Below are 15,430 nucleotides of genomic sequence, written 5' to 3' on the forward strand. Positions count from 1 at the left end.
ATGGATCTATCTGTCAAGCATTCAAGCTCCTTAACTAAAACTAAAATGTTCCAGCCTTGTTGTAAGATGGCACAACTTCTGTAGCTGTGCACAGAAACTTTTTTTTAATTAGAGTTTTTCTTATAAAGAACCTTGGAGTCAACCTCACCTCTGAAATATTTCACATGAATTATCCACAGATAAGTCTATATATTAAAATGTGTTTTCAAGTATTTACTGCATAATTTGAAGAAGAAAAATTTCAAAACATTAATGGAAGTTGCTATGAAATCCTAAATTTTCAGTACTCTAAGTGGCTCTCACACCTTCTATATATGTGCTTTTTCCATTTCCTTTTTTATTTTACACCCTTCTCAAACTGTGTTCTGACTTGACAGTTTCCAGCTTGTAGTCTCTGCATACTGCACAGCCTCCCACACCAAAAAAAAAACTTGCTGCCATCTAATCGATTCTAACTCATGGTGACCCCGTAGGGCAGAGAACTGCCCCTTTGAGCTTCCAAGCCTTTAAATCTTTCAAAGGCTGTAGAGTTGCTGGTGGGTTGGAACAACTGCCCTTAGGTTCGGCAGCTCAGTGGGAAGCAGCTAGCCGCCGTGGGTCCAGATATAGCTTCCCATGGACGTCCTTAATACCCAATTCTTTTTTAAACATTTATTTCTTTTGTTATCTTATCCTGTAATGTGTGGGGCTGACTTATTCTCATATTTAAAACTAGGATGATAAATTAACAAGTTAGTATATTAATAGCTGAAAATATAGTGGAGTACCCTATGGAAGAACCCAGAGCCGATGAGGTCTGTCCACTGCGATTTTTCTCAGTCAGTGCATCAAATAACCCCAGCAATAGAACTGAAGACGCTGACACCAAGTAAAACATACTTCCTATTCCATTATAATAGAATCCTGGGATTAAAAAAAATCACAGAACCAATGGAGTGTTGGAATCATGGATTCCCCAGATGAGTGGTCCTGGAGCTGCAGAACCCTATGTGGCTGGAGCCCTAGTTCTCAGCCCTGGCTCATCCTCCTGTTAAATGAGAGCCAAGCCCCGCCCACAGTTTCCCTCCTACTGTGGTGGTCCCGCTCTGTTGTATGAGAGGCAGATTGAACGAACAATTTGTAGACACCCCTTCTGTTCTCACCCTCAGGCAGTGTCACCCCTACACTGGAGCCACCCAGTGACAGGACTCTTTGGGAGGCCTAGTGACCCACTGCAATCCATTTATGGGCCTCAGGGCCTCCTGGAATTTGGGGTGCTTTTTATAATGCAGCCAATCATAATCTGGAAGCGTCTTCTAACGCCCTGTTTCTTGCTGATGTTTCAGGTTGTACCATCTTTGAAAACTGCAAGACTTGCCGCAACGGCTCCTGGGGGGGCACCCTCGATGACTTCTATGTGAAGGGGATCTACTGTGCTGAATGCCGGGCAGGCTGGTACGGGGGAGACTGCATGCGTAAGTGTACGGCTGGAGAAGCCCTGCTCCGAGTCTTGGCCAGTTAGAAGGCTGCGCTTGCAAAAGAGCAGGGTTTTATCTTCCTGGAATCTGAGTTCTGGAAAGCTTGTGGCCGGAGGCCTTTCTGGGCAAGGGGAGAGATAAATAACGCAGGAGTCTTTCCATAGGCTGGGCGTGGGTAGTGGCCCTCTGTTGGGACTTGTTGGCCCAAGGTGGATTTTATCTGTTCTTAAATCTCCCCTTTCCCTTGAGTGAAGCAAGGAGTTGTACACACAGTTTGCTTTCTGTTCCCTCCAGAAGCAGTTGCCTGGTAGCCTTGGGCAGCACACAGCGACTCAGGCGTCAAGACTGTAGTGTATTTTATTCATTAATTTTTCAACGTTGTCTCACCGTTTGACTTATTTCTTAAGTACCATCATGCTTTATGCCAAAGTTCCCACAGCAAATGAAGGCCTGCGTTAGCAACTTGTTCTGGGCCTGTGGTTACAGTTTCCATGTGTCAGCATGTTCATTACGTCTCTTCTGCTTGTTCTGTTTCCTATGATCTAGCTTCCCTTTCCCTCCTGCCTTTTTGTCTTTGCTTTTGGGCACATGCTGACTTGGCTTCCTTTGGTTTATTGTTGCCTGTAGTACAGCGGTTCTCAACCTGTGGGTCGTGACCCCTTTCGGGGTCGAACTACCCTTTCAAAGGGGTCACCTAAGACCATTGGAAAACACACATTTCTGATGGTCTTAGGAACCGAGACACCGCTCCTCTATCCATCTCCAGGCAGGTCCAGCTACATGCAGATACGCCCACCTATGAATACCTGGCATGAAAACTATTACCCATGCTACACCATGCTTCAAGACAAAAAAATTCCTTTATTTGCCATTAGAAATAAATGTTTCACAATATAGAATTACATATTGTTTTGTGATTAATCAGTATGCTTTCGTTACGTTCACTCTGTAACAACAAAACTACATCCTGCATGCCAGAGACTCACATGACGATTCATCACAGTAGCAAAATTACAGTTATGAAGTAGCAATGAAGATCATTTTATGGTCGGGGGTCATCACCACATGAGAAACTATATTAAAGCGTCCCGACATTGGGAAGGTTGAGAACCACTGCAGGTTGCCTACAGTTCATTGTTTTAGGGAGCTCGTTATTCCTGGGTGATGCTGTTTATTTTATAAGCCGGTCCATTATTTCCGTGACAGGACACACCTGGACCTGCATAGGGGCTTACTCACATATACCTTTCTATACCCATGCATACACCCCTATCTACTCTATGGAGCCACACATATATACTTTGGGTTGTTTTTACTGCTCTTGCCGAATTGAATGTTATGGCACTTACCGAAATGGTTCCTTTTCCTCGTCTCTGGCATTTCTTAGTGTCTCTGCTTACATTGGTCACGTCATGCTGACTTCACCCTTATTGGATCTTGACTTTCACATCTTGATCCAACGTCATGTCTCCTCTTGAGAACGCAATCCTCTTCTCTTTCCCTCCCATCTACGATGAATGTCGAAGAACCGTGCTTTCTCTCTGTCTATCTTTTATAATAATAGGTGGCATAATATTTGTCTTTTGGTAATGGGCTTATTTCATTCAGCATCGTGACCACATTATCAAATGTTTCTCCAACACCTCCTTATTTTAGCTGTGTAATATCCCATTGCGTATTTACCCTAATGTATCAATTCACCCATTGAGTAATGCTGCAATTACATAGGTGAGCATATGTTTGTCTGTGTCATTGCTCATATGTCTCTAGGATACAGAACTAGAAGTGGGCTTGCTGGATTATAAGGTATTGTTATTTCTAATATTCGATGTCGCACCATAGTGTTTTCTGTAGGGCTTGCACCATTTTACACTCTCACCAGCGACAGGAAAGCATTCCAATCCCCCTACAGCCTCGCTAGCATTTGACGTTTCTCTGGCTTTTTGATAACTGCAAATTTTATAGAGGGAGATAGTATCTGAGATGGCATTTCTCTAGTGACTTTCATGAACATCTTTTCATGTATTTGTCACCTACTTGAATCTTGTTGGTGGTGGACTGTTTGTGTCCTTTGCCCAGTTAAAAAATGGTTTATTTGCCTTTAGGATTGTTTGTCTTTTAGTGGTTGAGTTGTTGATGTTTTCTATGCATTTCAGAGATTAGATCCTTATCTAATATGTCTTTGTCAAATATTTTTCCAGTCTGTGGATTCTGCTTTTACTTTTACAGTAATGACTTCTGATACGCATACTTATTACATTTTTAGGAGTTCCCAGTCATCTGATTTTTCCAAGGATTGGTCTCTCCTGGTAACATATCCAAAGTATGTGAGACAAACTCTCTCCATCCTTGCTTCTAAGGAGCATTCTGGCTGTACTTCTTCCAAAACTGATTTGTTCTTCTGGTAGTCCATGGTACTTCCCTGCAAAGGGCATCATGCTTCGTAAAGGGTAAGAGAGATAGAGAGAGATCCTTAATGAGAAAGACTGACACAGTAGTTAACACAATAAACTCAAGTATAAAAGTGAGAATGACATAGGACCAGGCAGTATTTCGTTCCACTGGACAGAGAATTTCTGTGGGTTGGAACTGACTTGGTGGCACCTAACAAAAACAAAACAAGTGATCTTATCTACCTCTGTCTAAAATTGTTTTGAGTTGATAATTAACGATATTTATGTAGTAATCACTTACCTAAGCTGGTTTGGGTCCTGTGTTATTTTCTGGGTGCTTTATAGTTCTGGCTGTAACAGTTAGGTCCTTAGTCCAGTTTCAGATTGAACTTGACATTGACTATGAATCCTGATGCTCTTTCCAGCATGAGGACGTCCAGTTTTGCTAGGGCCATTTGTTAGAGAGATGGTTTCTTCCCCATGGAATGGACCTGACCCGTTGGTGAAGATCAGCTGCGCACTGTTGTTTTTGTTTGGTGCTGTCAAGTCCGTTCTGGTGCATCGTGACTTTATGAACAACAGAGAAAAGCACTGCTTGGTCCTGGAGGTGGCGCCCGTTGTTGCAACCACCGTGCCCATCAGACTTATTGAGGGCATTCTTCCTTTCCGCTGAACTGCTTTACAAAGTTGATGTCCTTCTCTCGGGACTGGTCCCTCTTGGTCTCATGTCCAACTACATGAGATAAGTCTTACCCTTCTTGCTCCTAAGGAGTGTTCTGGCTGTACTTCTTCCAAGATGGATTGTTTATTCTTTTGGTAGTGCATTAAATAATCCTCATCAATACCATAAATCAATTGGACTCTGAATTCTTTACCATTAGTCTGCAGTTCTGTCATCGAACCGGTACCAGGCTTTTTGTTATTATTATTGTTACCGTGGCTGTACAGCATGTTTTGAAATCAGGAAGTGTGAGGCCTCTTATTTTGGTTTTTTTTTTTCAAAATGATATGGCTATTTAGGGCCTCCTCTCCTTTTCATATAAAATTGAAAATTCATTTTCTCTATTTCACTAAAGGATGCTATTGGGATGTAGACTGGAATTGTAGTATAGTTATAGTCATTTGGTAGTGTTGATATTTTCACCATGTTAAGTCTTACAATCCATGCGCATGGAATGCTTTTCCATTTATGTAGATCTTTTTCTGTAGGTATTTCAACCTTTTAGGGGTTTTCATAAATGACAATATTTTCTTGATTTTCTTTTCAAAGTCCCCTTAAACATCTAGAGGAGCCCAACTGATGATTGTGCGTTGGCTGATCTCTCACCCAACCACTTTCAGGGATTCTTCAATCAGTCTCAGTAACTTCCTTGTAGCGTGCCTGGCATTTCCTACACAGGATCATGGCATCTGCAAATAAGGGTATTTTACATCTTTTATTCCAATTTGGAAACTTTATTTCCCCGTATTGCTCGTATTGACCTGGTTAGGACTTCCAGTATATGTTGAGTGAGAATTGTGATCAAAGGCATCATTTCTCATTCCCATTCTTAAGGATACGCTTTCAATCTTTCCCTGTTGGGAACAATGTTGGCTGTTTGTTTTGCATTTATGTTCTTGCTTCTGTTGAAGCACATCTCGTCTGTTCCTATTTTGCTGAAAGTTTTTACCAGGAAAGGTATTGGATTATACGAAATGTTTTTTTTTCTGCATCCCTTGAGAAAGTCATGTGATTCTCTGTTTTACTTAGGTGATGAATTACATTGCTTGGTTTTCTATGTTCGACCATCCTTACATGAATCCCTCCTGACCATGAGGTGTGTTTTGTCTCGCTATTTGAGATGCTGTTCAATTCTGTTGGCTAGAATTCTGTTGGAACGTTTGCGTGCATGCTCGTGATGGGTATTCGTGAGCCATGTTTTGATGGTGCTATAGCCTGGCTTTAGGACACGGTTATGCTGGCTTCATAGAGTCAGTTAGGGAATATGTCTTCTTTTCTGTGTTCTGGAGTAGTTTTGAGTAACATTGGTTTCTGTAGTGCAATTGAAATGTGAAATTTTGTAGTGCACTTCTTGAATGTTGAATTTGGTTTCTGCACTTCACGGCAGATTGCCAACTTGCTGCTTGTGCCAGGAGAAGGATGATTTTTGAGATTTACTCGGTTTCCAAGAACTTCTTATGCTGCTTTGAAAGATTCTCCTCTGAGTTTCCTTGAAAATGGGATGGAAAGCCAATCTCTCACTCCATTTAATATTCCCTTCTGCAGTGCTCCTGACTGATGAGTATTCCTTTAAGAGTTTGTATCCCAAAGTGGCCAATGTACAAGTTGCTGTTAGCTCCTTAAGTCTGGTTCACATGCTTCCTATTAGAGTCAGTGGCTCAGGCTAGCCTTACTCTATGAGCAGTTTTACTCAGTTTACAGAGCTGGGATATTACTGATGACCCAATGTGGGAGCAATGCCATGGTTTTCACAGGGCTAGAGTAAACAGCAGCAGACGCCCTGGTGCTGCGGTGGCTAACAAGTGGGGTTGCTGACTTCCAGGTCAGTGGGGGTGGGGTGGGGGGGAAGATGGCCCCCAACAAATCATCATGGGCCTGGTAGGCCCAATTGTATGGTGATAATAAGAAAAGATTAAAGCAAAGTCATAGAGAGCATGAGAGATAGAAGAGAGATTGAAGTCATGGAGTCTGACGCAATTCATGGTAGTATGCTCACCTCAGCCCCGCTTGGTGGTCCTCCTGGGGTCAGCTGGAGAGACATTTATTGCTCACCAAGGCTTATAACTCCTTGGGGGGACCTGATTATAGGTAATCACATGTCACAGGAAGGGGCAGTTCAATAGACATACACATCATAGGAAGGGGATGAATGATAGGCATAAGCGTGACAGGAAGGGGATGAGCTAGGGGTGCGCCCATAGGAAAGGAAGGGACTAGAGGTGTACATGTGACAAGATGGGCAGACCTGAGACTCATGATGGCTGCCTAACCTTGGTCACCCTTGGGTGGGCTTGACCTCTCTGGGGTCTCCTACAAGGAAACAACTATCCTTATAAGAAGGGAGTGGATCCTACTTGTTGTGGGATAAACAGTGGTGACTGCTTGCTCTGGATGGCTGATAACCCTTAGGGAGAATAACCCCTGACCAACTTCTGTTGACCTCCAAGTGTATAGTCATCTGCCACGTGTAGCAAGCAGCTAAGTTTGGGATATATTTGGGGGAGACAACTGGGGAGAAATCTTTCTGTTTCCCACAGGTCAGCAGTTAAAAGACTCCGTGTCTCTGAAGCAGATAGATAACCTCCCCCTATAAAGATTTGTAGTCTCAGAAACCCACAGGGGCAATTCTACTCCATCCTATCAGGTCACCATGAGTCTACTTGGAAGAAAAGGGGTTGGTTATTAGACCTTAGAGTAAACCCAGGAGTTAACTTATCCAGAATACAACTGGTTTAAAAAACTTCAGCTCTCATTACAGATTTTAAACCTCAAAAATTCTTGGTAACGGAGTGCTTGGTAGCTTATCTTCCAGGATGATTAGCTGCAAGGTGGAAGTCTGGCCTTCCTTTGGCAGTGATTCTCTGGAAACTACATCATGTAATAATCAGGAGCATGAGCTTGGGAAGGACACAAAGCTGAGTCATCATTGTTTTGCTGCTCATAGCAATGCGACTTTGACCCAATCACTTAGCCTTGCTAATTTCAGTGCACTTTTCTCTATAATAAGAATGCTACTCAGGTGATGGTTTTGCCTTGAGAATTAAATGAGATGATGGGAGGTGGTTAGTATTCACTGTATCTGACACATAAAAAGAGCGTAACTACTGTGGTACGTAATAGTGATCATTATCCTACATGCTCTTCAGGAGCCCTGGTGGCATAGTGGGTTACCCATTGGGCTGCTCACCAAAAGGTCAGTGGTTCAAAGCCACCAGCTGCACCACTGGAGAAAGATGAGACTTGTATTCTCATAAACAGTTACAGTCCTGGAAATCCATAGAAGCAGCTCTGTTCTATCCAATGGAATTGATATGAGATGTAATCAACTTGATGGTGGTGAGTTTATATGTTCTTCAATAGCCAAACTGGCAGGTGGTCCAGAACTAAAACTGCATGTGATATTAGTTATTGACTATGAATTAGAATTGTAATACACAGCTTTAGATTTTATACTGCCCTTTGGAATATAGACCGTAACTTTGTACTCTTCTACTGCTTTGGATCAGATGGATCGTTGTTCTTTGTATATGTGGGAGAAAGAGCAAGGGTGTGTGATGGTGTTGGAGTGATAGACTGGGGTCAATCATTCATGGCCTTCTAGGTAGATAAATGGGGTTAAGAGTTTAAATCAGTTATTCTCAACCTTCCTACTGTTGGTACCCTTTAATACAGTTCCTCATGTTGTGGTGACACCCCTCCCTCTCAATCATAAAATTATTTTTGTTGATACTTCATAACTGTCATTTTGCTATTGCTATGAATCAGGTGACCCCTGGTAAGGGTCGTTCGACCCTCAAAGGGGTCGCAACCCACAGGTTGAGAACCACTGGTTTAGATGTTATTCTAAGTGCAGTGGGAAGCTTTAAGGAAATGGTGTGAGCTAGGGCATGGAATACATGTTCTGAGAAGGCAGGGAGAGAATAATTCATTACAAGGAGTCAGGAGTAGGGAAGGTTTGAGAGAGGTAGGGAGCTGTACTTATGCCTAGATGTGGGTAGAAGGAAGACCCTCCAGTCCGTGGGAATAGAACGGTTGGGGTGTGGGAAAGAAAGCATTCAGGAAAGTAAATCAGGAGTAGCAAGAGCAAGGAGACGGCACTGGGGGTGGTAAGAAGTGAGACTGAACAGGTAGGCAGAATCTACCAGGGAGGGCGCTGGATTTGGCTTTGGGTCTGAGGACTATGGGGTGGGGTGTAAAGTGAAGTGACATTCTAGCAGCATCCGAAGAGAACATAAGAGTAAAGACCATCATCAGAGGTATCGGGAAGGAGTTGTAGTTCAGTGGCTTGAGGCATGAAGAGAAAGGGATTGATATGAGAGAAACATAAAAGAAATGACAGGATTTAAGGACGTGCAGAAGTAGGGATGAGGAAGCTATCATGATGGATTAGATTGTGTCCCCTCCCTTCCACCCCCCCACCCCCCCAATGAGTGTTATAAATCTTAACCTCTATGTCTAAGATTCAAATCCCATTTGGGCCTGGGAGGTCCTTGTGATGTGTGTGAGACAGGACAATGTGTAGTATGGGTACATCTTGTGTGAACCTCTCTTTAGATCAAAGGCAGCTCTCCAGCAGAGAGGGGGAAGGGCGATCTCAAGACACTCAGAGATTTCCAAAGAGCCAGGAAGCATAAGCTGAGGAGACAAGGCCCTTCCTCCAGAGCTGACACACAGAGAAAGCTCTGATTTGTGACTTCCAGCCTCCCAAACTGTGGACATACCTGTTCATGAAAGTCCCCTACATATGGTCTTTCTGGAGCAGCTATGAGATGACTTTCTGTGCTAAGCACTTGACAAGCAAGGCCTTGTTCGGTCACTTCAACCATCCTTCCCACTAGGTCCAGTTCTTGCTACCATATTGTAGATGATGAAACTGCGGCTCAGAGATGTGAAGTTCTGTTCCCCAATAGCACACACACAGGAAGGGTGGAGTTCAGGGAAACCCAAGGCTGTGTGGTTCCAGAGCCCAGTTCTTAACCACAGTTAAGAGCGTCTATAAAAGCCTTCTACAGTCTCATAGACGTAGTCAATGGGATCTCTTCTGTGAGCACGAATGGGAGAGAGGCTGAGACTTGAGGGTTCAAGAACGACTGGGACAGTGATGGAGGGAACAAGAAAAGGTCCAAGCTAGCGATAAGTTAAAGCGTGTTCACACAAGTCTGAGGACCACGTGAAGCTGGAACTCATGGGCAGGCGATGCAGTTACTGCATCGACAGTTGGGCAGTGCTCACCAGCAGTGAAGCATCAGAGTGGATACAACCTGTCATTTCACTGACCCAGGGTTGACTCAGAGCTCCAACTGAGAGGATTGAAGTCACAAGAATCTGGGAGAGAGAATAAGCCCTGGAGGTCTCAATGAGGTGGGAAATCAGACATGATCGTGTCAAATTCACGGAGCAGGGAATGGAATGGGTGTTGTGTCCGAGAATCGGGGTTCCGCGTTATGCTCTCAGACATGATTCATGGGGGTCATGGTGCTATAGATAGATAGATCGCCTTGGTTAGACTAGTGATGGCAGTCGTGGGTTGGATGGCCACCATCAAAGACAGCATGATTGGCTGAGGCCACTGTGCTCACTCCCTAATTCAGTAATTCACCCATTCATTAAAAAGAGTTCTTGGATGGATGCTGGGTGCTGGTAGTGTTGGACTTCCACCTCCGAGCTGGCAGCTTAGGCGAGTCTAAAGATACTAGAATGTGGGCGATGCTGTGGACTAAGGGAAAGGAGGATGACTCTGAGTCGGTTCAGTTCAGTTATACACGCTCAATTCAGTTACCCATATCCGCACATCGTCACAGCCACACGCATTTACGGAGCGCTTCCTATGAGAGGACACCGAGGAGACCTCCAGGAGTTTGCAGTGCCTTTATAGAGTCAGGGCTGTTCCCACACCTCATACTGACACTAAGAAGTATAAGGGGGGTTCCCAAGAGGGAGAGATTCGGTTCACTGCTGAATGCCTGCTCTGTGCCCTGCACTGCGCCCTGCACTGCCTGTGTTCCCTGGGAGCTTGAGGCTGGAACCACTGTCAGTGCCAGCGTTGACCCAGCAGATGGCGCCCAAGGGATCCTTTCAGCCCTCTCATCCTGAAGAAGCGCTCCCCGCTGGGTACCATCTGTAGAGCCTTGGCATTTTTTCCTCCTTGGGAGCCCAAGAATGGAGGAGGAGTGATGAGTGAATGCCAGAAAGGATCTGAGCTGGTTTGTATATTTGAGTTAAGGCACGTTTGGGACTGAGCAGTCTCCGGAAGAACTTCCCTTTGCTAGCGTCCTTGTCAATGTTGGTGATGATCAGTTTCAACCCAAGGCACGGAAATCTCAAAATCCATTCTGGGATTGGTGGGTTCATTCACTCACAACCATGGGCAGGTTACGTTAACCAGAAGAGTCCAGAGAAAGGCCTGAGGCCAGTGAACCCTGAGGTGGTCTCCATCAGACCTTCCTGGCCGGGAAAGAGGTGCTAGGCTGAGTAATTTCAAAAGGCAAGGGCAAGGGATGGGTTATTTCTTCTTTCCTCTGACTTATAATTGTAAAGGAGGGGTCCTGGTGTAGTAGCAGTAGTTATGCATTGGACTGTAGTACAAAAGGTCAGGAACTTGAAACCACCAGTCGCTCCACAGGAGAAAATCAAGACTTTCTCCTCCCAATAGAATAACAGTTAGTCTCAGCAACCCCCCGGGGCAGCTCTGCTGTTCTAGGATAGCTTTGGGTTGGCATGGACTCAATGGTAGTGAGTGTAATTTTTAAAGAATCAGATCTTCAGACAGTGGGAAGAAGAGTACACTCGTATATACCTTTCACCTAGATTCGTCAGTTATGTTCATGCCCCACAACTGAATTTATCCTCTCGCTTTCTCTCTTTATTTACATAAAGGAAGGATTTTGATAGTTCCCGTGGTTCACAATCTATTCTCATCACTCTTTAAATATTCAAATTGTCCAGGATTTGGCCAGTGAGACTCTTCCGTCAGTTCACCCTATCAGTTGGCGGGGGGGAAGAGGGGTTGAACTCCTTGGTTTCCGAGTGTCTAGCAAGTTCCCAGGTCACCCTAACATCCCACATCCTTGTTCTGAGACCAGCCATTTCTCTGTGAGACGTTGGTTCCTGAGTGGGACGTGGTGTTTAGGGGCTGAGCTCTAGGCTGGCAGCAAGAGACACGGATTTTACATCAGAATGAAGGCTTTCCCGCCATTGGCCTCTATATATTGGGAAATTGTGTTTTTAAGCAAAACTTCCTCGACTGACCTCTCCTGTGACGTCCCGGGTGGTATTTATTTAACTTGGCCCTAGACTGAGTTCCGTCGCCACAAAAACCAGTGAGAAGTCAGAGGTCTGGCGAGTGCTCGAGATGCCTCACCCATCTACCAGGCCAGTAACCCTCACCTCCAGTCCCGGCAGGACCCAGGGAATCTCCGTAGGTCGGGAAAGCAGCCCGGCTGACAGAGGATTGATGGGAGAGGCTATACACCTTTAATACATGTCATCTTCTTGGTCATATTTTAGACTGAGGAAGAGGGATAGAGGACTTGGCCATAAGCCATGTCCAAAAATATTTGCGAGAACGGAATAATGACAGGAGGAAGAGAAGGAAGAGGAGGAGGATGTGTATAAGCTGGTCCTGGGGCCAAAACCAGGAGGGAGAAGAATTAAATGAGCAAGAACAAATCTGAGAGAGAAAAATGGGTGGGAGGACCGCCCCCTAGCGACGTTACTGAAAACCAGCTCATCTTCCCAACTGACTGCTGCTTTTTGTGGGTGCTGAGCTGCCCAGACAAAAAGCCCCATTGGGTTTCCCTGGGCATGGGGGTAGGGGATGGTTACAGTCTGGGGGTGGTACTACTGGATGTAGATTCGAATCTCTGCTCTTCTCCGGACTTTGGACAAAGTTGTTCGATTTTTGGATGTTTCTGTTTCTTTACTTAAAAAAGGGAATGGTAACTGTGAGTCCACTGAAGGGTTTCTGTAAGGGTGACAGGAAGGACTATCCAGAAGGCCCTTGCTCTGGAGGCTGGCACATAGCCAGGATAGGCCGGAAACGTATCCCTATCCAGTCCGTTCTGACGCATAGCAACCTTATTTAGGGGGTTGGAGCCTGTACATCTTTATGGGAGCCGTTGCCTCCTTTTGCTCCTGAAGAGCAGCAGCTGGGTTTGAACTGCCCTCCTTGCAGTTAGCAGTCCAACACCTACCCAACCATGTCGCCAACCCTCCCTCTAGTGAGTGCCAGTCCCCGGCACATGGGGCTGCTACAGGCGTCACCAAGGCAGGGCCACAAAACAAATTCATTTCCTTATTTTCTTTGTAGGAAAACAGCCTAGGAGAGGGAAAATGGTGAACCAGAACTTCCTAAGAGACAAGCGAATATAAACCAGACAGTTTATATCTGAGGCAGTCTCCTCAAACCCATGTTGAATGATAACCAGCATTTTATATTTTATGGGCTGAAGCTCCTCTGACTCCAGGGAATTACTGTTTAACCTTGACCGAGGATTAGATGTTGTCAAAGTGCGCATCCATCAGTGCTGGCTTCTGGTTAGGATGCCGGCAACCAAAAAGACCTTTCCTCCTGTCGAAACAATAAGAAACTACTGGTTAAAAAAAAATACTGGTTAAGCCCAACAAAATCACCGAGCACGTTAAAACCATCAAATGTCTGTGGACCTGAAATGGACAAGCACTTCTGTCCACAGGGGTCTGCTCTTCCTGAAGGAGCTAGGTGCCAGGAGGCCTCCGGACTGGGGCCAGCTGCTGGAGCTGCAGCGAGAGCAGGGAAAGGAGGGGCCGGGGACCTGCTTGGTGACCCTGTGGTCCTCCAGTCTGAAGAGTCCCTACAGCAGAGACAATCCTCCCTACCAAGTCATTCTCCGCAGTGAGCGACCATTGAGCAAGGAGAGTGGGAAGGAGGAGGTTGGAGGATGTTGGGTCTCGCCTTTTCGAAAACGTGATCTCAAAGCCTCATGATCTGTTTCTCAGCTCGGTGGTCATGGAGGTGCAGGATGTTGGGGTGAGACCAAATCAAAGGGGGAACCCTTGAACTCTTGGAATTTGAATTTCAAGCCCCCTTTAGGGTGACAAAGGGGCCCTGGTGATGCAGTGGCCAAAGCCCTTGGACACCAACCAGACTGCAGGCAGCTCCAACCCAGAAACTGGGCTGTCCTGGTGACTGACTGTGTCTGAGATCCCGACAAGACTCAGGAGCAATAGCACTGGACTCTCCATGTAGTGAGCACTCCGGGTAGCCAGGCACAGTCCTAAGTGCGGTAAGGACAGTCTCTCTTCATTTAATCCTTAAAGCCAGTCAGAGAAAGCCCAGGGGGTGCTAATAGTGGGATGCTCATATGCAAATGAGGAAAGGGAGCCTTGGAATTTGTAGGCAGCTCTCAGGTCCTCACCACAGCCCTGGAGTCGATTCTGACTCACAGCTCCCAGGTAACGTGGGACTGTACTGGAGAATCCCGGCTGTCAATCTTTATAGACACAGACAGCCTCCTCTTTCGTCCACAGAGCAAGACTGGTGCACTTGAACTGGCCTTTCGGTTGGCAGTAGAGCACTTTAACCACTGTGCCACCAGGCTCCTTCTAGGGTCACACAGGTCACAAACATCTGAACTGAGCTTCCACCCACACGTGGCTCCCCAGGCTGCCCCCCCACACTGGGCAACTGGCTCCTGCGTGATGGCTGGAGGAGGGAAGAAATGCTGGTGCCTCTGTGTGAATGCTCCTCGTCCGTCCTTCCTTTCTAAAGGAGCCCCCTGGTTAGCATTGGGCTGCTAACCAGAAGGTTGGTGGTTCAAACCCCTCAGCCCAGCTCAGGAGAAGGGAGGCTGTCTGCTCCCAGAAAGGGGTTTGGCTTCGGAAGTCCTAAGTAGGGTGACTATTGATGAGAATGGATTGGATACCAATGACTTGGCTATTTTCTTTGTAAGAGAAAAGGTTAACATTAATCTAAACCAATGGAGAACAAGCAACTCCTTGTCAGCGGCGTGTTGTGTCTCACTCCTGGTACCTCCTCCCCACCCACCATGCTGGTGAAGACAGGGTTTCTGTCTGAATGCTGAAGGTGTCTTTTGGGAGCCTTCCCACTCTCTCACTGGTTCAGAAATTCATGAAGATTGCCTCTAAGCTCTCTCGCAGCGGGGTCCATGCAGCTAGCACGTACACAAACACACACACACACACACACACACACACACACACGAAGTGCACACGGCCTCCCTCCCTACAGCAGGCAATGTGAGGGCGTCTGTCATCTGTCTGAGCACTCCTTCTGGGCCTTTGGCCAGCTCTGGCCTCTCAGACGCAGGACCACCTGCTTGGTTGGCCGGTGGCGCTTTCTTCACAAGGACAGGCAGCTGTGGTCACTGCTGTGCTCTGGAAGAGAGGTGTCATTTGTTGGCCCTGCACCTAGGCCCTCTGACACCCTGAGGAAAGGTCGGAGTGGACTGGGAATTTGAGGAGGCCCTTGAGGTGGGGAGGAGGGAGCCCCTTTCCACCTCTTCCTCTTTGCCCAAGCCCACTTCCAAGAAGGGGCCTCTGCCTCCGGTTGGCTGGAAGCCATCCCCATGTGGGGGCCAACTCTGCCTGCCCCGTCAGGGAAGGAGGGTGCATGATTTAAAAGGAGGGAAGACTTCGGGCACCCGGCGCCCTGTATTTCACATGCTGGGCCAGCCCCTGGCAGGGCTCTAGCAGAGGCTGGGGAGCTGGCTAGACCTCCAATGGCCCATCCCAGGATACCTGAGTGCAGATGAGTCCTGCTCCCCTTGGGTTTGGAGAGGGCCCCAGGGACCCTGCTTCCTGCTTCCATCTGGAGAGACAAAACCAGAAGCAGGCCTGGCGGCATGTGCTGCTGGTTTTAA

At 46.4% G+C, this 15,430-nt stretch overlaps 1 protein-coding gene across 1 annotated transcript in view; it reads left to right on the forward strand.

Annotated features, from left to right (window-relative positions):
• PAMR1 (peptidase domain containing associated with muscle regeneration 1) overlaps window positions 1–15,430 on the forward strand; it is a 94,167-nt gene that overhangs the window by 32,197 nt on the left and 46,540 nt on the right. The window contains exon 3 of the mRNA XM_075548366.1: window positions 1,326–1,454. Within this exon, the coding sequence (XP_075404481.1) occupies window positions 1,326–1,454 (129 nt within the window). The remainder of the gene's footprint in view (window positions 1–1,325; window positions 1,455–15,430) is intronic.

This window comes from Tenrec ecaudatus, chromosome 4, assembly GCF_050624435.1.
Source record: "Tenrec ecaudatus isolate mTenEca1 chromosome 4, mTenEca1.hap1, whole genome shotgun sequence".
NCBI classification, from domain to species: domain Eukaryota; kingdom Metazoa; phylum Chordata; class Mammalia; order Afrosoricida; family Tenrecidae; genus Tenrec; species Tenrec ecaudatus.